Source organism: Ambystoma mexicanum, chromosome 6p, assembly GCF_040938575.1.
Source record: "Ambystoma mexicanum isolate Mex_15411 chromosome 6p, UKY_AmexF1_1, whole genome shotgun sequence".
In the NCBI taxonomy this organism is placed as follows: Eukaryota; Metazoa; Chordata; class Amphibia; order Caudata; family Ambystomatidae; genus Ambystoma; species Ambystoma mexicanum.
This window is the reverse complement of record NC_090935.1, coordinates 96883224-96907995: the sequence shown is the minus strand read 5'-3', so window position 1 is coordinate 96907995 and position 24772 is coordinate 96883224. Positions and strand designations below refer to the sequence as shown.

Genomic DNA, 24772 nt, shown 5'->3' with positions numbered 1-24772 from the left:
AGACAGCCACTTTGCCTGCGAAAGCTGGAGCTTTCCCTTGGAAAGGGCCTACCATATATGGAAAATCCAGGGCAGGAAGAAGGTCAAACTACAAGATGACCAAAGGACAGGCGAAAATCACGCGGCATGGCCATTTTAGAGTGTATGGACATCGAGTTGCCATTAAGTGGTAAAAATGCTAAAGTGCAGGGGACTATAAAAAAGCAAACACTACAAAAGTATCCACCGTCACCATCCTGTCCTGGCCACATCATGCAAGTAAACAAAAAGTTGCAATAAACACATTTGCAGGGCCACATTGTCCCTACCGCACTTCACTGATGATGTGTAGCAGGAAAATAAACAAGAACACATTACAATGTCGAACAGAGTTCTCCTGCTCTGAAAGCCATAGGGACTGATTGGTGTCCTCAAAGCAGATGCGCTTAGCAAGGTAAGTGGAGCACAAAGGCTTCACTTGCCTCCAAATGCCAGGGAAGGTTCAACCCACGGTTTATAGATTGTGACTTTAGGTGCCGCCGCCCACACACTGGTGAAGAAAACTCCTAGTCTAGAGAGAGTGCATGAGTGCTAACAGGGTCTGGTGGCCTGGGCTTGCTGTGGACTTTGCGGCCTCCGTATTTAGCTTTTTGTTGCTGCCAGTGCTGTGAACTCACATTATGTCCTTTTTGATTTCCAGTGAGATCTTGGCGTGGGCCAGTGCTCAGATTCACTGCCAGTTTCACACCAGTGAAAACCGTGTGGTGCTGCCTCCATCAGAGGACGCCAAGCATGACGTCCAGGCTGAGAACGAAACCGTCTTTGTCCCAAACCGAGGTACGTGCTGCCCTTTAACATAAATTGGCCTTTTCTGTCAGAAGCATCCTAGTTGTTTCCTGGTTCTTCGGTATTGCATGTCCCTTGCTGACCATTCATTAGTGCTAAAAACCTTGCGCATAGCTCTTTTCTTCCGGTGTTCTTCGTACTTACTGTTTGCGGGTGCATCCTATGTGTGCTTTGTAATTGTGCGTTTCTTTTGTGTGCATGTGTTAGTTTTCGGCGTGTGTGGTAGTTCCTGAAAGAAGAACTTTCGGACCCAGACAGATGTCTGGTTCTCAATGGTTTGGTTTCTCTCCTATCCGCACATTTACATCTCGGATGATTTTATTTTTCATTTACATATTTCGCCAAATCAATGGATTATATAAATCTTGCCTGCCTATAAAGTTCAGATGAATAAAGCAAATGAATAAAACGTGACTAGACCCTCATGTGTTGTCTACCCCTAGGTAGCGCTGATAATCCGCTTGTCTAGGGTGAGGGAAAAAGGTGTCGAAGCTAGTCCTATCATTGATTTCATGGAATTATTAAGATTTCATTTGACACATATGTCGTCATATTAATTACAATACGTGTCATCTGCTTTACAAGTGAAATGGTTTCAGTTTTATTCGTTTTCTATGTAAAGCAGATATTTAGGAAGTCTGATAAAATTGTTGCCAGTCTTCCTGTGTTTGTGATAAAATCACAGAAAACTGACCGAGAGAGTCTGTGTATTACCCCACACACTGTGGCAGAGTCTTAACGATTTCTGCTCTTTTTACAGTGTGTAGAATGCTGGGTCTTCTCTTTTTCCAGGTCGAATAATGCCTGCCGTTATTCGACCTGGAAAAAGAGAAGACCCAGCAACATGGTGAAAGGTCGCAGAAATATCCTCTTAAAGATGGATACATAATACACACTGTAAAAAGAGCCGAAATCCTTAAGACTCTGCCGTAGTGTGTGGGGTAATACACAAACTCTCTCGGTCTGTTGTTTACTGTGATTTTATAGAAAACACAGGAAGACTGGCAACAATTTTATCAGACTTCCTAAATATCTGCTTTACATAGAATTCATTTGCTTTATTCATCTGAACTTTATAGGCAGGCAAGACTGATATAATCCATTGATTTGGTGAAACATGTAAATGAAAAATAAAATAACCTGAGATGTGAATGTGTGACTATGATGAACAGGGATATGCTCAGGTGTGAGACACCCTTTTGGTCCAATACTTGTGTTTTTTGGTTTCTCTCATTACATAAGAGGGTGAAACATGGATGTGATTGGGGCCTCTTCAGGTTGTGTTTAAAACATAGAGCATGTGTTCCTGTTTGAAAACCTAGCTTTTTTATCGCCTTTACACATTGCTTTGACTACACCCTGTCATGCAGGGAGACAGGTGCTGTCCTTCAGGGTCTCCTCACTCCATTTGCCACTCTTCAACCAGTCGAGCTGTCAGCCTGGTTCAAGGCCAGCCAGGGGGCATCGTTGGTCAGGATCTAAGATGGGAGTCACTATTTATTTATTTTATTGGTCATTTATAACGCGCTTAATACCAGCGATTGGTTTCTAAGCACAGGATCGAGATTCAAACCTGTGTTGCGCCACAGTGTCTTGCTTCCAAGACAAACGCGTTGCTCCTGAGCTATCCTTCCTGTCTCAGAATTTGCAATTCTATGTAAACTGTGCATACCAGTCGCTAGGCAGTTCTTTGTCTGTAACTCCTAGAAGGATTTGAAATGCACAGATGAGGGACTGACTCCCATCCGTTTGTGAATTTATAATCGACCACAGTCTGGGAAGCAGAAGCGGAAACATCTTCAGCTAGGTCCACACCTGTTCAGAGGTGGTGGATTGTCATGGCATGGTGAAAAGGCTGTATTTCCTGCAGAAGGCATTTAAAGATTGAAGATCTTAAAGCAAAAGCTCACTGCTAGTAAAAACTGCCTTAAAGGGTTTAAGACATTGAAGGACATTTTCTTTGTGCTGGAACATGAAGCTGAAGGTTTGGTTTCAGAGGTCAGAAGAATCACCAAATGACAGCATCTGTTCATTTGTTTAGGCTTTTCAAACATGCAATGTCTGTTATGTCATGTGGCCGGAAGAATATGATCTTCGTGTATCCCAAAATGGGCCATTCAGCTCGATCCACATGCTTCCTTGATAACTCCTCTAACAAATCCAGGTGTCTAGGCTACCAACCATGCTGCTACTGGTTTTTCCAAAGCCATCTAAACTACATGGTTAACAAAGGGGGTCTGTTCTGACGTGTAACGTTTTGGGGGCGGAACTACTTATTGATTATAGTAGGCCCAGGTAATTTCTATTGTGTCCAAGGAAATACAAAAACACTTTAAATGTGAAGATGTACAAGAAGGAGTTCAGACAAAAATAGATATCATACATACAGCTTATGAATTTAATTTGCTGCTGGATGCATTTAGTAGTCATGCATCAGTATTATTAATAAAGAGCTGTTTGTAATGAGAGCAAACGGAAATGCAAAAAAAATCATTCGAGGGGATTGGGTCCTCCGACGTATTCCATATCTATGACAGGTAATCACCACAGCTGTGCTGCTTCGGAAACTTTTCCGGCGTCTGCGTCCTGCGTCGATGACGTCGATACGCCGACGTCTAGGACCTCCTCCGACGTCCGACGTCATCCGATGTGATAAGTAGGACGCACGACGCCTGTAGCCTCAGTTCCGTTTTTTCCGCGAACGTGTTGCTTCGTGTTTCTCGGTTCTAAGCCTCGTCTCTTTGGTGTTCTGTTCTTTCTGGTTCTTCGAACCTGTTCGTTTGTGAATTTCGGCAATGTCTTCTACTTCGTCTTCAACCCCGCGTCCGGGCTTTAAGAAGTGCGGGGAGTGTGGGTCCGAGATGTCGGTGACTGACTCGCACGACGCCTGCCTCTGGTGCCTCGGGGAGGCCCACGACACGGATGACTGTGTTGACTGCCTGTCGCTCACGTCCAAAGCCTTACGCGAACGTAAGAAGAAGTTGTCGGTAGGTCGGGTGTCCAAGCCCCGGAAGTCGAAGTCGGCGGGGCTTTCGACGGATGATTCGAGGGGTGACTCTCCGCGTCATCGTCGGAAGTCTCGTCGGTCTTCTTCTAGGAGTGGGTCTCGCCACTCCTCAGCCTCTTCGAGGCATTCTCGGAAGCGCCGTCACCGGTCGCCTTCCAGGTCCTCTTCCGAGGATTCTGCCCGGCACGTCGGTTACCCCACCAGCCGTGCGACGCCGGAGGAATGGGCTTCCTTCGGGAAGAAAATGTTGGCGATTCTTGAGTCGCAGGGTACTCAGCCGTCCGCGCCCCCGAGTGGGGTCGGCCGTGTGAGGTCGAGAGACACCGCTCGCATGAGTGGTCGGCACGAGTCACGGGAGCGGTCCCGTTCGGACAAGGAGGCTCGTTCTCGCCGTACCCGTTCCAGGTCCCGGTCCTCGACGCGTTCGAGACCGTGTGCTCCTGTGAAGTCTTCGAGGAAGACGTCGACGTCTGAGGCGTCGAGGGCGTCGACAGGCTTTCTCGAGGCTCCGGCTTCGAGGACGTCGTCGAGGCCGTCGACGTTCAGGTCGTCGAGGGACACGCTCGGGGCTCCGGCCTCGAGGGCTGTGTCGACGCCACCGATACTGGAGGCGCTGCATCTGACGTCGACGCCGATTTCGTCGACGCCGATCCTCTCGACGCCATCGACGCCTTTCGTGTCGGAGGTTCCCCGTGTCACGGGTGTACCCCCTAGGAAGGCTCTGGTTAAGAGCAAGCACTCTCGGGTGCCTTTTCGCCACCTGGAATTTATTTCAGAGGCGGATGAGGATTCTGGTGGCCTGGTTCCTAGTCTGGTGCCTGATGAAATTGTCTCGGGCCATAGTCAGTTTGACGATTTGAGGCAGTCACTGCATGATGCCAGTGGACTGGACGCCTCCCCGGAGGTGGACTTTTGTAGGCCTGAGCCTGGCTCCCATGCCGATTCCTCGTACCGGCGCCTTATGGCTAGGGTGTCTGAGTATTTGGGATGGTCTGCTCCCCCAGGGGAGTTTGTGCAGGATGATCTGACGGACATCCTTGATGTTGGTCCCCCAACTGACCCGGTTCTGCCGTTCCATATGGCTTTACAGAGAAGGGTGGCGGCGGCTTGGACTGCTCCGGAGAGTCTCCCGGCGGTGGGCAGATCCTTGTCGCGTAAATACCGTCCAGCCAGTAGCGACCCCTGCTACTTGACCAGGCACCCCACTCCGGAGAGTTTGGTGGTGCAGGCGGCCACGGCCCCGGCAAAGCAGGCGTCGTACCCTACCATCCCTCCTGATAGGGACGACAAACGTTTTGATGGCTGGGCGAAGAAAGTGTTTGTTTTCTTCTGGTGGTATGGCGCTTCAGGCGGCCAACTCCATTTGTGCCTTGTCACGTTTCACGCACACTCTGTGGAACTGTGTTGCGTTAGCGGCTGAACATATTCCCGAAGGGGTTGAACGGGAGGGTTTCCTTGCTATGGTCCAGGATGGTAAGGATGCCATGTGTGAGTCCGTTCAGTCGGGTCTGGACTTGGCTGATTGCGTCAGTGGGTCCATGGCGGCGAGCACCGTGATACGCAGGTTTGCGTGGTTGCGGAAGTCGGGGTTTGCTCCTGATGTGCAGTCCCGGCTCCTCAACATGCCCTTTGATGGTGAACGCCTTTTTGGCAGCAAGGCTGACGAGAGCCTTGAGAGGTTGCAGACCTCAAAAGCTGCAGCGAAGTCGTTGGGCGCTGCAGTTCGCCAACCTCCGCCTTTTCGTCCTAGGGGACAGCAGTGGAGGGGTGGTTCCTTTCGCTATTACTCGTCCTCGAGTAAAGCGAGGGGAGCTGGCAGTCAAAGAGGCCAACGCAGGGGTACCAGAGGTGGACGACAGGGTACCCGTGGTGCCAAGGCCGCTCGGGCAGTTACCTCTTTGCCCTCGGGTAACGCCGCAGCCGCTCCTACTCAGTCATGAGGCCATGTCCCATGGTTCGCCGGTTGGGGGACGGCTGGCGCAGCATCTTGTAGAGTGGCAAGCCATTACTTCAGATGTGTGGGTTCTGGAGATCATAGCCCACGGCTACTGTCTTCCCTTTCGGCACAGGCCTCGCGACAATCCACCGGGGAACCTCTCTTTGAAGTGTCCGGATCCGCTCCTTGCGCAGGAAATTCAAGCCCTGCTGGAGAAAGGCGCTATAGAACTGGTGCCTGTAGCGGAGAGGAACAAGGGATGGTATTCCCCTTATTTTTTGATTTCCAAGAAAGACGGGGGATTGAGACCCATCATGGACTTGCGCGGTTTGAACAAACTCCTCAGGAAGGACAAGTTCAAGATGGTTACTCTCTCTCAAGTCCTCCAGGCCCTTCAGCTTCAGGACTGGTTGGTGTCACTCGACCTCAAGGATGCTTACTTCCATGTGCCGATCCATCCCAAGCACAAGAAGTACCTGAGGTTCGCGGTTGGCGACTCGCACTTTCAGTTTCGGGTCCTGCCGTTCGGATTGACCTCCGCCCCGAGGGTTTTCACCAAGCTCATGGTGGTGGTGGCAGCGCATCTCAGGCAAGGGGGGATTCACGTCTACCCCTACCTGGACGATTGGTTGATCAGGGGGAGCTCTCCCGAGCAAGTCCTGGATCATCTGTCCGTCACCTGCCACTCCCTCCACAGGCTGGGCTTCTCCCTCAATTTAAAGAAGTCCCATTTGACGCCAACGCAGAGGCTCCAGTACATCGGAGCAGTGCTCGACACTTCCCTGGGGCAGTGTTTTCCTCCCCAGGTGAGGGCTCTTCACATTCAGCAGATGGTGCACAAGTTTCAGCATGCCCAGACGCTCCCTGCGTTCGAGTTCTTGAGGTTGCTCGGCCTCATGGCATCCTGCATTCTTCTGGTGCCAGAGGCTCGCCTGCGCATGAGATCTTTGCAGTGGGCACTCAAGATGCAATGGTCGCAGTCCTCCGGCAGGATGTCGGACCCGATTCAGGTGCCGCCCTCGGTCGCCCAGGACCTTCTGTGGTGGGCCGTCAAAGGCAACTTGATGAAGGGGGCTCCATTTTGGCTTCCCTGGCCGGAGGTGACGATCGTGTCGGATGCATCCCTCACGGGATGGGGAGCTCATGCCAACGAGCTGACAGTCAGCGGTCGTTGGTCTCCGTCGGAGTCCAGACTCCATATCAATCTGTTGGAGCTGAGGGCCGTCAGGCTAGCCCTGAAGGCTTTTCTGCCGACTGTGCGAGGAAGGAATGTCCTGATCCTGACGGACAACACGGTGGCCATGCACTACCTCAACAAAAAGGGGGGGGCAGGGTCACTTCCTCTGTGCAGGGAGGCGATGCAGCTCGAGTTCTGGGCCATCCAGCAGGAAGTTTCGGTCTCGGCAGTTCATCTGGCCGGAGTCGAAAACGTGACGGCGGACGCTCTGAGCAGGCAGAGCGCGATCTCTCACGAGTGGGAGTTGGCTCAGGAGATTCTCCTGGAGATCTTCGCCCTTTGGGGGACCCCTCAAGTGGATCTCTTCGCCTCCAGTGTCAACCGGAAGTGCGGGAGGTTCTGCTCGCGGGAATTTCCTCCAAGAGGGGCCTTAGGAGACGCGTTCGTGGTGGATTGGTCGTTCCCGCTGCTGTACGCGTTTCCTCCAGTCCCCGTCATCCCGCAAGTGCTGCGGAGGTTGCGGAAGTTCGGTTCCCGGATGGTCCTCATTGCTCCGGCGTGGGCTCGGAGGACGTGGTACCCGGACCTTCTCGACTTGTCCATCTGCCCTCCACGTCGTCTTCCCTACCGAGACGATCTGCTCTCACGGGAGGGGGGTCTGGTTCTCCATCCAGAGGTCAGATCCCTCAACCTTCACGCTTGGCTTCTGAAAGGTTGAGGTATAGGGATTGGGACCTCCCTGAAGATGTGATGGAGGTGTTGCTTTCGGCCCGAAGGCCAGCAACTAAGTCTCTGTACCGTTGCCGTTGGCGTAAGTTCTGCGACTGGTGCAGAGTTCGGAATGTGGATCCTTTTGCATGTGACATCCCCATGGTTCTGTCCTTTTTGCTTTCTTTGGCCCACAGGGGCTTGCAAGTGGGTACCATTAAAGGTTACCTGGCAGCGCTGTCCATCTTTAAGCGCTCGTCTGATGAGTGTTCTTACTTTAAGATCCCTTTAATTTCACAGTTTCTGAAAGGGCTCACTAATGTGTTCCCTCCGTCACCTTTCCTGGTGCCCGGTTGGGATTTAAACCTTGTTCTTAGGTTTCTTATGGGTGCTCCGTTTGAGCCTTTACATTCTTGCCCTTTGAGGCTGTTAACTCTGAAAACTGTGTTTTTAGTTGCGGTTCCTTCCGCTCGCAGAGTGAGTGAGTTGCAGGCACTTTCAGTTAAGCCACCCTTCACTGTATTTCACAAGGACAGGGTTGTCCTTCGAGTTCGTCCTTCTTTTCTTCCGAAGGTAGTGACGGAATTTCATTTAGCCCAGAAGGTTGTTCTTCCGGCATTCTATCCTCCTCCGCATCCTGGTAAGGAAGAGGAGAGGCTCCATAGGCTTGATCCTAGGAGAGCTTTAAGCTTTTATGTTTCACGCATGTCCCGGGTCAGAGTGGACGATCAACTCTTTATTGGTTACGCTGGTAAGCGTTTGGGGCAAGCTGTGACGAAACAGACTTTGTCCCGCTGGATTGTTTTGGCCATCTCGGAATGTTACCGCTTGGCGGGTAAGGACCCACCGGCTGGCTTGCGGGCCCATTCTACCAGGGGCATGGCTGCATCTACTGCCCTGCAGAGGGGTGTTCCTATTCGCAACATCTGTGATGCAGCCACCTGGGCTTCAGTACGTACATTTGTACGGCATTATTCCCTCGATTCCATCAGAGGGCAGGATCTGGCCTTTGGCAAGGCGGTCCTTTGCTCTGCTATTTGATTGGCTATTCTAATTTTGTTTATAAATTCTTTCCCTCCTCCTTGCTCTGGTACTGCTTTGGGAGTCTGTCATAGATATGGAATACGTCGGAGGACCCAATCCCCTCGAAGAACAAGTTACTTTCTTACCTGGTAACGTTCTTTCGATGGGATGGTCCGACGACGTATTCCATATCGCTCCCGCCCTGCCTTCCCCGCTGCAGAATTTCTTTTGCGATTGCAGCTTACGTTCCGCAAGGCTTTGTGTCTGACTGGCAGTTGACTTCTGTCACACGTTCTGGGGGAAAAAACTACAACTGAGGCTACAGGCGTCGTGCGTCCTACTTATCACATCGGATGACGTCGGACGTCGGAGGAGGTCCTAGACGTCGGCGTATCGACGTCATCGACGCAGGACGCAGACGCCGGAAAAGTTTCCGAAGCAGCACAGCTGTGGTGATTACCTGTCATAGATATGGAATACGTCGTCGGACCATCCCATCGAAAGAACGTTACCAGGTAAGAAAGTAACTTGTTCTTCAGAGATACTGGGTGTGCAGGGAGGTTAGATCACAGTCTTAGCCTTGCCCTCACACAATTGTAATGGCAAAATAAATTGACAGAATGCAGTAATAAAACAAAATGGTAACCACCACCACTAGTGACAAGTGATTAGCGTGTATTCAATGCAAGACACAACCCAAAGCAGAAGCATTAAATGGGGAAATTCTTGGTTGTCTGTAGCCAGGCTGGAGGGTGACCTAACACGTGGTCTACATGAAGCTTGATCTTCTGTTTTGATTTCTGCCAGCCTTAAACACATTCTAGGTTTTATCTGCCTTTCCATCATCCATGCTTTTCAGATATTTTCTTCTAGCATACTGCCCATCCTCCTTGCACCAGAAGGGAGGAACACATTGTTAAATCAAAGTCCTGACCTGTGGCTGCGGCAGGAGGCCTACATCTGTTTTTACTTACCGAGTGCTGGTTAACCAACCTATTTCCCCTCATGGGTCCCTTAAGAGACCAAAAACTTCACAGGGAGGGGTGCCCAAAAGGAAACATGCGATTTGCCTGATCAAGTAATCCCATATGGTGGCAGTAACACTATATGCTGTACCTTCCGACATTATATCATTTAGGAATCTGTATCTTGTTCCTTGGCACACACCGACTGGGTGGCACTCTTGCATGTGAAATCCGAGGAAGTTTTGAAGCTAAACTTGTCTCCCTCAGGGGATACCAATATGACTACGCAGGGCTCTGCAACCTTTGGCTCTCCAGATTTTTTCGACTACAGATCCCACCAGTCCTAGCCAGCATTGTTAATGGTGAGGGATAATGGGAGTTGTAGTGCAAAATATCTGGAGAGCTGCAGGTTGCAGACCTTGCAGACCTTGCAGATGTGCAGTATTAACTACATTGTGCCCAGGAAACCTGAGTCAAAGGTAGATAATATATGGACAAAATATGTGGTTTTCAATGCTGAATCCAAATCCTGTGCATTGGCCCATGATGTGATTGTAGACTGTCTGCAAGCTTCTCTTCCAATATCTTTTAAGGCGGGGGAATCTGAACCTAAATTGTGTCAATGGCTTGGACACATCCCAAAGCAGAGAGGAGCAACCTGAGCCACAAGACAACTCTGTGCCCAGTGACATCTCTGATGTGGCTCTCTGCTTTGGATGACTCTTGAAAGGCAAAGCATTACTGAGATCTGTGGTTCCAGCTCTCTGAAAGACCAGCAGGAACAGCGAGGTGGGGTACCATTTGAGTTACAAGAACCCCACGAAGACCGCTCTCCCTGCGCAGTCTGAAGTCAGGGCACCAGTTGATGGAATGTTATGGGGATTTTTTTTAACACTTTTTGCAGAGCCCAGGTCCATCAACGTCACTTGGGTCACAGGGTACCCTTTGTGTACTGTAGGCTCTCTAAGGGGTGGTGTGGCAGAGCAGCCCGGGCCCGTCTCCCAGGAGGGGATCAGGTCGGCTGACAGGTACATCAAGTACTTAAATAGACCCAAATTAAGATTGTTCACACAATATATATTTAGCTTCATATAATCTTTATATAGTTAAGACAAAGAGAAAAATCACTACACTTACCGGTTAGTAAAAACTTGAGTTCAGCAGTTCTGTAAAGGTATTTTCAGGCATGAGGACGGCTATTTAAGAAGCAAGTCAAGTTTTTCCCAACCTTTAGGAAGGAGGAAATGTTCATTGAAATATAATTCAAGGGGGACAAAGACATCAGTTAGTCTTTGGGTTGTGAACAGCCATACTAGGAATTCCAGTTGGATATGACAGATGGCAGACGCTGGGATTGAGGGGGATGTTCCACGGAAACGCTAGGTAATGGCGATGTCCACAGGCTCAGCAGCACAAATCGAGGTATGTGCTCGATGTCCAGGGAAACCCCATGTAAGGATTATTCATGTTTCGTCCTCAGGACCACATTCCTTTGAACCCCCGGATGGCAAGTTCAGTGATGCGGTCCGGTGGCAAAGAGTAGCACAGGTCGCTGGTGCTTCCTGGAAAGGGGCTATAGAACCAGCATGCTTGCCAGATTATAATTGTCCTGAGATGTGGTTAACAGGACCAGCTGGGACAGGCGATGAAGGGATGGCCAGAAGCTTTGGGGAAATGGGGCCTTTGGGCAGACAACTTGTTCAATCAGCCCCTTCCGGATAAGAGGGTAGGAGCATTACAGCCAGTTTCTTTTTGGTCACTGGAGAGATGGAGCTTTTCCGTAACTTCTTTTTGGAGTGCTTGCAAAGCGGGTGCAGAGATTCAATCCCTGAACCAGAGTGGCAGGCCTTCCAGATGTTCAGCTTTCTGTTCCAACAGCAAGACAAGGTGAGTGGGTAAGGGGTCTTCTTTAATCCCCACGCAGGGTCTCTGGGTGACCTCAGTGTCCGATTGCTCACCTAGCTATGGTACTCTAAACCCTCTGTAGCTTCAGCAGTAACTGGGACCTTTCTATAGTAAAATTTTACAGAAACCTGCGTAATAAGATCACCTTGTTACAGATGAATTCTGGACAGACTAGAGATGGACTTCCTAAGTATTGTTCAAATGTGGACTTGTGAATCTTTACATTCTCCAGCATGAGGTCTGGCATGGATTCACATGCTCATGAATATTGCCCGTCGTCAGGCTGGGAATCCTCTGTAAAAGAAAAAAACAGTTTCACTTTCACTTACAAACTGTATTTCTCCTTTAAACCAATCACTGTCCTCTGGGCATACTGCCCCCATCCAATGACAGGCCTCTTCCTAAGCCCCTCCTCTGGCAGCCATCTTCAGATTTTTATCGCACACTTCAGTGTTGGGAGTCCTTGCGTTTGCTATGCGAGCTACTTATACTGTTTTTGTGTGTTCGATGGAAAAAGGTTCTATTTTTGTTCCAAAAGAGCCTGAGTGCTCAAGGGCAAAGATCGTCGAAGTTAGAAGGCCATCGGGCCTACGTCGCGCCCACCGACCATGACGGAAAAGAAGAATGAGGGAAGGTTCCTCTTGAAGCCCTACACCAAGTTGAGGCTACGGAACGTGTTTGTGGAAGACAAGCACCTACAATGCCTCTACTGCCTGCAACCGGACCATAAGGAGGTGGGAGTGCGAGATATGCCTGGGGTTCTCCAAGAAGATGACAAAGGACAGGCACAGTAGACTGGCGGTGTGGCTCAACGCTAAGGCCCGTGCCCCGAACAGGGTCATGCCTCACCCAGGACCGGCCGGTCCGAGGAGATGTCTTCTAAGTCCTTTGAGGGCGCCTAATCCGTGGGGGCGCAAGACAAGGCGAAGAACCGCAAGTCTGAGTCCACCGGGGCCGCTGTGGAAGCGGGTCCCAAGGTGGATCAAGCGCGATGAACGTTGTCCTCCACCTCCATTGCCAGCCGGCAATTGAGCTCCTCCTCGGGAGGATAGCTTAGGGGTAACATGCTCGTCTTGGAAGCAAGACGACACGGAGCAACACAGGCTCGATCACCGGGTCCGTGCTTAGAAACCTCCGGGTATTAAGCGCTTTATAAATAACCTATATCATATAATTTCCAGCTGGCAATCAAGCTCCTCCTCAAAAAGGAAATCATCTAACCCAAGCTAAACTGTGGGAGAAATCCGAGAGGCTGCGGACTGAATAGAAGGCGGCCTAACTGCCCAAGCAAGCCCAATTGGCGCAGGCTAAGGCTTTGTCAACGATACAGTTGGTGGCAGCTGCTTTAATGATGGCTAAGGGAGCTGACCCTGTGAAAGTAACCCCTGCAGCACAGAAAGTATCCTTGCCCCCTAGGCGCCACACCATCGCAGTGAATTTGGGAAAGTTTGCTGGTACGCCAGAAGGGGGGAAACAATCCTCAGGCCACGGTTCGGGGGGAAAATGGGGCGGGGAGGCCCCGAAACAGCCCTCTCGGGCCGTGGCACAAGTCATGGCGGTCGGGGTCCACAGACGAACAGGACTAGGAGTCCTTGCACACGGTCCACGAGGACGTGGAAGAGGAGGATGACTGAGGCAACAGCGACAACAGAGATGACAGAGGCGATGGCACAGGGCCTAGTTTTCTGATCCCTCCAGCTCAGCCGAGGGATGTGTCCCTGGACATTCTGTCAACTCTTTATTTATTATTTATTTTATTAATTCATATTTTTAAAGCGCACGCTCAGCCCGTGGGCATCGTGGCGCTGTTACATATAAGCATTTGGCTGGTTACAGAAGGAAGATTGTTAAAGTTTACAGGCATTTTGAATTACGGTATCATGTTTTAGATATATACATTTACAAGGCATTGAGATTTACAGTATCATGTTTTAGTTACATACATAGCAATGCAGACATCATGGCTTTTAAAATATGTGTCGTTCATGTCGGAAGGGAGGGTAGGAGGTGATTATGTGAAGAGCATGGTTTTGAGGGATTTCCGAAAGGAAAACAGCGAGGGATCCGCTCTGAGAGAGTTAGGGAGGTTGTTCCAGAGCTTAGGTGCTATGTGTGGGAAGCCAATGCCTCCAGCTTTAGCTCTTCTTATGGTGGGAACTCGGAGTTGGTTGTCATCGGGGGTTCTTATAGGACGAAGGGAGGATTTCCTGGTGATGGTTTCTGCTAGGTAGGAGGGAGCGGTATGATTGATGCATTTGTGTGTAAGGGAGAGTACTTTGAAGTTAATTCTTTCTTTAACTGGGAGCCAGTGAGCATTTCTTCTGGCCTGCGACACATGGTCGAATTTGGGGATATGCAGGGCAGCGTGGAGCGCATTGTTTTGCACTGTTTGGAGCTTATTTAGATTTTTAGTTGAAGTGCCAGCTAGGAGGGCGTTGCAATAGTCTAGCCTGGTTCCTATGGTGGCTCTAGCGATGGAGAGGCAGTTGGGAGTGGTAAGATAAGGTTTTATGGTGAAGATGAGTTTGGTGGTCAGTGCGGAGGAGGAGGAGATGGCGTTGACCTGTCTTGTCATGGAGAGAGTAGCGTCTAAGTATACTCCTAGGGTCTTCACAGCAGTGGAGACAGGTATGTTGGTGTTGTCGCTGGTTATGTGTGAGTAGTCTTGGCTGAGCTTGGAAAGGATTTTGCTGGGGGCCAGGATGATGATCTCTGTTTTGTCTCCGTTAAGGCAGAGGCCGTTGATCGCCATCCATGCTTGGGTCGTGGAGTAAATGTTAAGGAGGGCTTCTGTGTCTTGGGCATAGTCTCCAGTGAGGGGGAGGAGGACTTGTGTGTCATCGGCATAGTTTGTGTAAGCTATGCCGAGGGAGTCCAGTAGGTCGAAGAGGGGTTTAGTGAAGAGGTTGTATAGAGTCGGTGCAGTGCATGACCCTTGTGGGATTCCACAGCTTATGGTGGTCGGAGGAGCATTGGCCTGGTCAGAATACACCTTCATGGCTCGGCCTTCTAGAAAGGAGGAGATCCAAGAGGTTGCTTTAAGGGAGAAGTGGGCTGCATTGAAAAGGTGAGATGTGAGGATGTCATGGTCCACTAAGTCAAATGCTGCGGAGAGGCCGAGTAGCAGGAGGAGAGCCGGTTTGCCTGTGTCCATTATTTTGGTGATTTTGATTTTTTAAATCTAGTAGGGCAGTTTCGGTCCCATGGCCTTTGAGAAAGCCTGATTGTCTTCTGCCTAGGATAGAATGGGTCTCTATGTATTTCTGAATTTGGTTGTGGGCTGCTTTATCTTTATCAAGGATTTTGAGGAGGAAGGGGACGGTGGTGATGGGGCAATAGTTGCTGGGGGAGATGGGATCTAAGGAGGTTTTTTTTAAGAGTGGGCGAACCCAGGCTTCTTTTAGGCAATGAGGGACGGTTCCTGAGGAGAAGGAGGCATTGATGAAAGCTGTGATGATGGGGGTGTGGGCTTGGGAGCACTCTTTGATTTTCTAGTTCTGTAACTTCTCTGAAGGCAAAGAGGGGTATTTGCTGGTGAGGGTTGTGAGGGGGGAGAGAGGGAGGTGTGGCAGAGGTATTGAGTGCTTTACGTTGGGATGCAATTTTGTCTTGAATTTTTTTGACTTTATTTAGGAGGGCTGTCTGGATGCCTGTGCACCAAGCTTCATCCTTGATGATTTCGTCTGGGCTGGACTCTGGTGTGGTGAGTTCTTTGAAAATAGAGAATATTTCTCTGGTTTTGGAGCTGGATTTGGTTATTCTTTGATTGTATTATTCAGATTTAGCTTCGAAGATGGCATTTTTGTAGGTCCGTGAGATTTCTTTGAACTCGTTGAGAGAGGATTGGTTGGGCTTAGACTGCCAGTTGGATAGGGTTTTGTGCTTCAAGGTGCGCAAGACAGATAGTTCTTCTGAGAACCAAGAGTTGGAGTGCATGGATTTATTTCTCCTTTTTTGTCTTCCAGCGGGGCAATAGAGTCAATGGCTTGGGTGAGGGCGTTATTGTAGATGTTAGCGAGAGAGGTGGGATCTTGGATAAAGGGATGCTTGAGTTCAGGGATATCAAGAAGAGGAGCGAGATTGGTCGCTGTGAGCTTTTTTGGAGCTTCTGACTTTGGCGGGGGGTGCATAAGTAAGGGTTTTACGGGTGGGTGTGGTGGGGATGGAGAATTGGATGAGATGGTGATCTGTCCAGGGGAGGGCTGAGATGGAGTTGATGGATGATGAACAGTTATGATCTGCTACCCAGTCGCTAGACCGGCCTTTGCAGTGAGTAGGTTTGGTGATTTTGTGGATGAACCCCATGTTGGAAAGATCATTGGCCAGGTGTGTGGCAGATTTGTCCTTAGGGTCATCTAAGCCAAGGTTAAGATCACCAAGTAGAATGGTTTTGGTGGAGCTTTTCTGGTTGTTGCTAATGATTTGGAGGAGATGCTTTTGGACATCCGGAGGAGAGCCTGGTGGTCTGTATGTGACTAAGAGGTTGATGGTGCAATTAGGGGAGAGAGCTAGTTTGGCGTAGAGAAGGTCAGCGTTGTTGTCCCAATGTTGGTTACACTGCCTAATGGCAAGTGAGTTTCTATAGATGAGGGCGACGCCCCCACCTTTAGAGGTTTTGCGGTCCTGCCCAAGGATGGTGTAATCCATGGGGGAGGGCAAGGTGTATGGATGGGTTGGATGCCTCATGGAGCCAAGTTTCGGATACTGCTAACATGTCTAGTTTGTGGGTGGTGATGAGGTCATTGATCTCTATGGCACGGGCATGGATGGAGCGTGCATTAATGAGTGCGCATTTTAGGATGCGGTTGGTAGGTGGTGGGTCCTGAGCGCTGGTGTTCGGTGAGAGCGAGGTGGTGGGAGCACTTGTGAGTGATGAAGGGAAGGGTGCATGTATGAGCGCATGGAGGTGGTGGGTATGTGCGTGGGCTGGAGGGTGTGAGCGTAAAGATGTTGTGTGGGTGCGATAGCTGAGCTTTTGGTTCCTACTGAGGGTAGACGGTGGGGACCTGCGAAGCAAAAATGAGGGTTTGGTGCGGGTTCTTAGTCTGTAACGCCTAAGAAGGTGTTCAGGAGGGTTGGTAATGGTGGTTGAGAATGGTGTGTGGTGATGTCGATAGGGAGGAGTGAGGCATGATGGAGGGCGGTGGAGAGGGGTCTGGGTATGCAGGGAGCAAGCTGCAGATGGCCCAGAGAGAGAGAGAGTAATGAGCGAGATAGAGGAGAAGGAGAGGAGGGGTGTGGGCGCTGTGAGGTGGGTGGCAGGGGGATGCATTAGAGCACTGAGATGGATGGTGCTATGCGGTACAGTGCTAGTACTAGGGGCAGGCAGTGGTAGGTCTGGCAGGGCAGCTAGGGGCTAGTGGTGGCGCTCGCAGTGGCAGGGCCGATAAATGCTGGCACGGCAACACTGTGGCAGGGCCGCTAGGGGCTGGAGAGACAACACAATGGCATTGGCAGAACAGTGGCAAGGCCGCTAAAGGCTGGCAGAGGAACACAATGGCATTGGCAACACAGTGGCAGGGCCGCTAAAGGCTGGCAGAGGAACACAACATCATTGGCAACACGGTGGCAGGGCCGCTAGAGGCTGGCAGAGAAACACAATGGCATTGGCAACACAATGGCAGGGCCGCTAGAGGCTGGCAGAGGAACGCAATGGAATTGGCAACACAGTGGCAGGGGCGCTAGAGGCTGGCAGAGGAACACAATGGCATTGGCAACACAGTGGCCGAGCCCCTAAAGGCTGGCAGAGGAACACAATGGCATTGGCAACACAGTTGCAGGGCCCCTAAAGGCTGGCAGCGAAACACAATGGAATTGGCAACACAGTGGCAGGGCCGCTAGAGACTGGCAGAGGAACACAATCAGTACACATTGGTTATGGCGGATTAACCCAGCATAGTCTTTGGTTTGCTGCTTGTAAACGTTAGTGTGAGTGCGGGCAGGCGTTACGGCAGCGAGAGTTGCACAAAAATAAGTCAGGGGGACAAATTGAACTTACAAACTAGTGTGCAGTAGGTGATTTGGGCAGCGTTTCTGGCCAACGGACAGGCACAGGACAGGCGCCTTAGTGTGTGCCTTGTTGGGGGCCGGTTCACGCCTGCCGGTGCCCCTCGATAGGAGAAGAATGTAGGCAGGGAGGGGCCAGGCAGGTCACCACTGTAGGGCCGAGGTGCAACGTCGGAATCGGGCAGCCATTTTTAAATTTCCTTTTCGGATCGCTGCACGGACAGAAGTAATTGCAAGTATGCAGGCAAATACATTACTTGCATGCATCTATGAGGTCGGGGGCCAGGATTGTGCTGATGGATTGCAGCAGGGATGGTGTGGTAGCACCCAGTAACGGCAGAAGGCTGCACGCTTACCTGGGCACAGATGAAGAAGGTGGAAGTTGTTGGTGGGCTGCTCCGGCAGCTCACAGGAGAAAGGAGCTCCTGCTCCTGTGTACACTGGTCAATCCGCAGTGGTGTCAGAGATCCAGAAGAGGATGTCACTGTGCTCAGTTCTTGTGGTCCCCTAGGCCACCGTTCAGCCTCCAACTAAGAACAGAACGCGTCATCCGACACCCCCATTTCAAACTCCACATCTGATTCGGACACGACCGTGGAAGACGTCAATATCGTCACAGCGGGCGGCGAGTCTCTGCATTTGGATGCTCCTCCTAGGGCGTCCCCACCGAATGAGGTGGGGTTGTTCCATTCCATGATCGCCAGAGCTTTTTCAGCTTGTGCCTGAAGAAACCAGTTAGGAGGATTTCTTGTACCAGAGACGCAAGTCCAGGAGGAAGACCATCATGGCGTTGCCCCTTGTGGATGACGTGTGGGATGAGGCCCTGGCCCCCATGAAGAACACTTGCACGGCTCCAGCCAAACGGAAAGGACTGGAGAAGAAGTATCGGGTGCCGGACTCTGCACCCAAGTGCCTGAGGTTGCAACCATTGCCGGAGTTGTCGGCGGCCGCGAGGAAACGGTCGGCTAACCCATTCTCGTCGTCTTGGGTCCCTTCGGACAGCGAGGGGAAGAAGCTGGACACCATGGGAAGGAAGGTGATTTTACACTGCTGCGTCCACGATGAAGGCGGACAACGCACTGGCGATCCTAGCCAGGTATGACAGGGAGCTGGGGTTTAAGCTGGGCCCTATTCTGGAGTTCCTCCCAGACGATAAGATGATGGAGGCAATTGCTCTTTTACAGGAGGGGGAAGTTGCGTCTGATCACGCCATTACAGTGGCGTTGGGCGTCGCAGACACAGGGTTCCGGCAGATGGGGAACTGTGTCTGTCTTTGTCGACAAGGCTGAATAAAGGCTGTGATTTTCCAGCAGGAAGTCCAGGTGAAGGTGTTGGACATGCCCTTTGACGGAGAGAACTTGTTTGGAAAGGTCATCAACGATTCCCTACAGGCCGTCAAGGCGGATAAGAAGCCAGCCTGTTCCTTGGGCACTCTCCAGTAACAGCGCTCTTCTTTTTGCTCGTCCAGGAGAAAGTCGAGCAGGTGTTCCAAAGTTCTCCTCTTCATACCGTCAGCCTTCCAGATCCACGACCCAGGAAGCCTAGAGAGGCCGTTCCCAAGCCTACCGTTGCGGAGAACGGCATTACCCGCAGGGCAGGATGCCAGCTCCGGAACCGGCCGGGACGTCGGGCCACCACGCGTGCACCCCGGTGGGCGGCTGGTTAACGAGGTACATCAGCCAGTGGCAGAAGATCACCACTGACAGATGGGTACTGGACGCTCTCGCCCAGGGACACACCCTGGAGTTTCAATGCAGGTGTCCACAGAACCTTCTGGTTACCCGTCGGGAGCAGCACTTTCCTCAGCTCCTGGAAGAGTTATGGGCAATGCTGCAGAAAGGGGCGATAGAGCAAGTTCCCCAACGGCTCCGGGGCTCCAGAGTCTATTCCAGATACTTTCTGGTCAGAAAGAAGACAGGGAGCTGGAGACCCATGCTAGACCTGCGACGTCTCACCAAATACGTAAAGTTCAGGATGGTCACGTTTAGGGGTGTCACGGTATTAGTTTTATGACAGTACGATAACCTTCTTGCCAAATGACGGTATATCATGGTTATTGCGGTATAGAAGGTGGAGTTAACTAATCTTAACAAATATTTTCTAAAATGTCATAAATTGTCAGATTTATCATCACAAACAAAACCAGGCACCCAGGGCCAGAATTGGGCTTTTCAAAATACTTTCCACTGAAATGCCACCCCTTGCTTCCACCAAACACAAACATGTGTGGAGAATAGCTTTTCTTAAGTGGTCATTTAGGCTTTTAGCTCCCTCACTGGCTATTGGTGAAGATGAACTTGTGCCATCTTGATAGCCTGCATGCCTCAGATCAATGGAGGCTGATTGTAGTATACGCGTGTGCGCATACACACACATGCACACTCTTTATGTTACATCCTTTCCAAATCAGATTGAAAAGCACACTTAACGGTATACCGGTATAATAAATGTGACGGTTGTTATTGTTCAATTAAGTGGTTCACGGTATATTTAACGGTATACCGTTATACCATTACATCCATAGTCACGTTGCCGCACGTGCTCGGCCAACTGGAGGATGGAGACTTCTTAATGCTGAAGGACTCGGAGGACGCCTATTTCCACGTCCCCATTTACAAGCCACATCGAACGTTTTTGCGTTTTGTAGTGCAGGGCCAGCAATACCAGTTCAAGGCCCTACCTTTCGGATTGAAGTCGGCCATGAGAGTGTTCACAAAGCGGTCCATATAATCTACAGGGTATACACGTATACCTGTACCTCGACGACTGGCTCATCTGCGCCCAATCACGAGTGTTGGCTGTCTGACACACAGATGCGACCGTCCAGCTAATGGTGGATCTGGGATTCTTCGTCAACTATCCAAAGTCCTGCTTTACACCATCGCAGAATGGGCTGTTCCTAGGAGCCAGACTCAATACGGTGTCCTGCCTGGCATCACCCACGGAGGAGAGGGTAGTGGCCATTCAAGGGAAGGTGCAGTGGCTGTTGTCTATGAAGACCGCCAGAGTGTGAACCATCAAGTCGTTGATCGGCATGATGTCGTCCTGCATCTACCTCATCCGGCTCTGCATGTTACAGATGTGACCTTTTCAGTTGTTCGCTGGATACCGGTGTTCAGAAGCTTCGCGGACAAGATCCCGCTCGTCAAGGAGTTCCTTCGGGCAATAGGGTGGTGGGGCTTCTGCTCCAACATGGCCTGGGGCAAAGGGTTTCAAAACCCTCCATACCAGGAGACGGTCACCACGGACGCTTCCCTGGAAGGCTGGGGAGCCCACACCAGACGTCTGCACGCAAGAGGCCTGTGGCTGCCAGAGGAGAAGGATCTCCATATCAACATCCTGGAGCTGCGGGCAGTGTTCTGGGCCCTCAAGTTGTTCCTTCCGTCTCTGAAGGGCAAGCCGGTGAGGATCTTCATGGACAACACCACCACAATGTTCTACATCAGGAAACGGGGGGATACCCGATCCCCAGCGCTCTGCAAGGAAGTGCAGGGCTAGTGGCGCTGGGCCGTCGGACAAGAGATGTTCTTCACCTAGCGGGCGTCAAGAACACCATCGCAGACTCCCTCAACAGGGTGTTGCACTCCTGCCATGAGTGGTAACTTCGGCAGGACCAGGTGACCGCATCTTCGTCAAGTGGGGCAGGCCCCATATCGATCTGTTTGTGACCACGGCAAACTCCAAATGCTAGAAGTTTGCCAGCAGATTGCAGCAACCGAGGTGGATGGGGGACGCATTCTCCTTCCCGCGGGAAGGTGAAGGCAAGTCCCTGTTAACACTCACGCCAGAGTAAATACAATCCTCTAGGGAAATAGGCCAAGATTGCAAGGATAACAAAGTTTAATTGTACAGAATACAAAATATCAGCAAAGACTTCTACTGCTCGAGAACATTCGGACTCCATTTAGCACAAAAAGGGCAAACGCGTCACTTGTATACAGTAAAAACTGGCTTTGTTGATTAGTGGCACTATATACATGGGCCTGCTCCATAGGGGATGCCAGGCTACAATTGGTTCCCTTCTCCGCCGTCTGTCAGTTCCCACGTGGGCCAGCTGGGCTCATTTCTCCACTGAGTGATGGTCAGGTCTTTCATAAGTTACATTGTAAAAACAGTGATTATATGCTAAGCCTGTTACTACATTACTGTGGCATGCAGTTGAGAGGCTTGGGGATTGTGCCAGGGGGAATGGAGGAAGAAATACAGTCACACTGACCTCCACAGTCCGTGCTCTTTTGATACCGCTCTTCTCGCACCCAAGTCTTCCACCCTCGTTTTGATCTATGATTTATCCCTCCCTGTACCTTGCACTACAAAGGATGTATTTATGTGACCAGGTGCTTATGCTTAGATCTTATATTACCAGTAGGTTTATAATCTTGAGCCCTGGTCGTCCACTGTCTTAGAATGCAGGGGTGTGGGGATCAGGTCAGTGATATGGCCCATGGCTCTGAGTAGGCTGGGTGGGGGGGGTTAGTGGCCTGCTGGCAGCTTTGGCTGTGATAAATGGGCACTACGAGGAGCCTGGTGTTGTCTCACAGCCTTGCAGGGCGCATTCCTCCCAGTGATACTAAGTAATTTCAACAATGGAGGGACAAGTGTCCACTTCCGTGAGAACTGGTTATACGGACCCATCCTGTCTTAATGATCTTGGCCTCGTCGAGCCCTTTCATGGGGCTAAGAGTTGTGCAGTGCGGCCATGCAAGACTATGCATCTGCCATAATTACTAAATGGCATTTCTATCTTTGCGCATACTAGTGTTATGCACCTATCGTTCGCGCTATAGTATATCTGCGCTGAGTTTAATCGGTCCTCTCCCCCCTTGTACACTACACAATTTCATATGGGATTTGCCTCACCTTAAAGTGCCTAGGGGGGTTGGAGAGACTCATTTCCATCCCAACAAAGGCCTGTTCCTGTACATGTTCCTCTGCTGCCTCTCCTGCTACGAGTCGTCAACACACTCAGACAGTACCAATGCAAGATAATACTCATCCCCCTGGGTGGCCGAGACAGATTTGGTATCCGGACCTTCTCAGACGGTCAGCGTCACCTCTGGTCAAGCTTCTGGTAGTTCCGGATCTTCTCGCCAGAGAAGGAAGCGCAATCCTGCATCACGACCCAGGATTGCTGAACCTGAGGGCTTGGCTCCTGCAGCCCTATAGTTTGGTCAATATGAGTTGACTGCAGAGAGATCCTCGCCAAGGCCAGGGCGTTGTCGACTTTGAAGTGCTATGGTCACAAGTGGAAACGTTTCGCTACGTGGTGCCGGTCGCAGGAGATTATCCCGCTGAGGGTAACGACCCTGAAAATTCTTCTACACTTGCTCTCCTTGGCCAAGGCCGGCCTGGCACATGCTTCTATCAAGTTGCATCTGGCTTCTACCTCCCTCTACACCAGGTCTCCAGGAAGATCTTCACTGTGGTCTCACTGACTTATCAAGGAGTTCCTCAAAGGAGTTTTTCGGTCTTTCCCATCAGTGAAGGCTCCTACCGTGGCATGGGAACTCAATGTGGTTCTGACGAGGCTCGTGGGTGCTCCCTTCGAGCTGATACATCAGGCCCCTCTCAAGTTCCTCTCGTGGAAAACAGCTTTTCTTGTGGCCATCACCTCTGCCAAGAGGCTGTGTGAGATCCGATCCAAGCTTCAGAACAGCGATTCAAAGATGGCCTCCCATTTAAATGTCTACGCGGTCACGCGATCATGCTGTTATACGCGATGACGCCATCATGGTGTTCCGCATTTAAATGAGCTGCCATCTTTTGAATGTCGTTCTGAAGCACAGTTCAGCGCTCAAAGTATAGTGGAACAACTGCATCCCATCAAACAACAAGAATAAGAAATAGACCCCTTAATGAAACATATTGGGAATGCCAACACTATTGCTAGCTACAGTGCATTCCCTTCCCCTTTTTCAGCCAACCGTAATTAAAACTATCTTTACAATACCCACAGGTTACCCATCACAACATGAAGACGTCTTTGACCAACAATCACTATCTAAACGAACTAGACCTATTGGAAACTATGAATAAGCAACTTATTGCATAAAATAAATTACTAAGGGTGGGTCAATCTTTATTGAGGAAAATACATGACGACTAATGTCATAAAGTTGAATTAAGTGCTGTTTTGAGTTACAGCATTTAAACCTTACCATATTAATTTTGATTCATGACGCTCTCCTTTTTATTTATTTTTTATTTTTTTTTAATTTTGCTTCAGATGACGTTAGTTTGAAAAGTGTAGAAAAACCTCCTGATGATCCACTGGAACCACAGTGGAGAAACAGGTGTAGAGGTTACAAACAGATGTTGATACAAATGAGAGGACACAAATAGATGGTGAAAGCATTTAAGTGAAGGTCATAACAGATGTTGACACTATTTAAAAGAACAAGAAACCGAATACTTGGATTATGACTGCAAGTGTTTCATTTTACCAAAGCAAGCTGGCGCATATTGGATGACCCTCCTAAGTAACATATTTCTATAGTTCCTTTACTTACCAATTGTGTGTAGAACCTAATGCTTGCTTGTGTTTAATTTAAAAAAAAAGTATATTTTTGTTATCTGTATGTGGGCCTTTGTTACTTAACAGACCATCTTCTTGTTAACTGTATTTTGTGGAAAGACTGGATTCCAACCAATTGATAGACCAAATTCTCCTTATGGGTATCTATGGCAGCATACTAGGCTTCACTAAGGGAGAGAGGGTTGGTGCATAGCTCTAGTTAATAGCAAGAGAATACGCTCACTAAACAGGTAAACTGAAAAATAAACGTTTTTCTAGATTTATACATAAAGCAACTATCAGTTCTATAAAATTCTCTGAGCTAGGCAGAGCACATAGCCTTAGGACAGACCCTTTGTTCTTCTATAAATATTCTAAGTATAAGACCTGTGCCCGGTGAGTGAAGGGGTTAAACAATTACAAAACCGGCCCATGGGCTATCCATAATTACAGTCAAATCAGATCACGTATAATGGGCTTATCTGTCTGAACTCGGACTGCACAAGGACCATGGAACCCCTCAGGAGTTAAGGAAGCAGTTCAACACTCACCCAAAAGGAAATGACCCACAGGTTGAGTATTAATAAAAACACTGTGGGAGAGTTCCGCCAAGGCAGGAGTGCTACTTGACACACCCCCTGTTAACAGAGATCGGACAGTAGCTGTAGAAGGAGAGAGAGAATTATTTTACAAGTAGCAAGAGAAA

The 24772-nt window shown here is 50.1% G+C and overlaps 1 protein-coding gene across 1 annotated transcript in view; it reads left to right on the top strand.

Moving 5' to 3' along the window:
* The window catches only part of RGP1 (RGP1 homolog, RAB6A GEF complex partner 1), a 206833-nt gene that overhangs the window by 93051 nt on the left and 89010 nt on the right, over positions 1-24772 (top strand). Inside the window, exon 3 of the mRNA XM_069626776.1 lies at positions 680-816. Within this exon, the coding sequence (XP_069482877.1) occupies positions 680-816 (137 nt within the window). The remainder of the gene's footprint in view (positions 1-679; positions 817-24772) is intronic.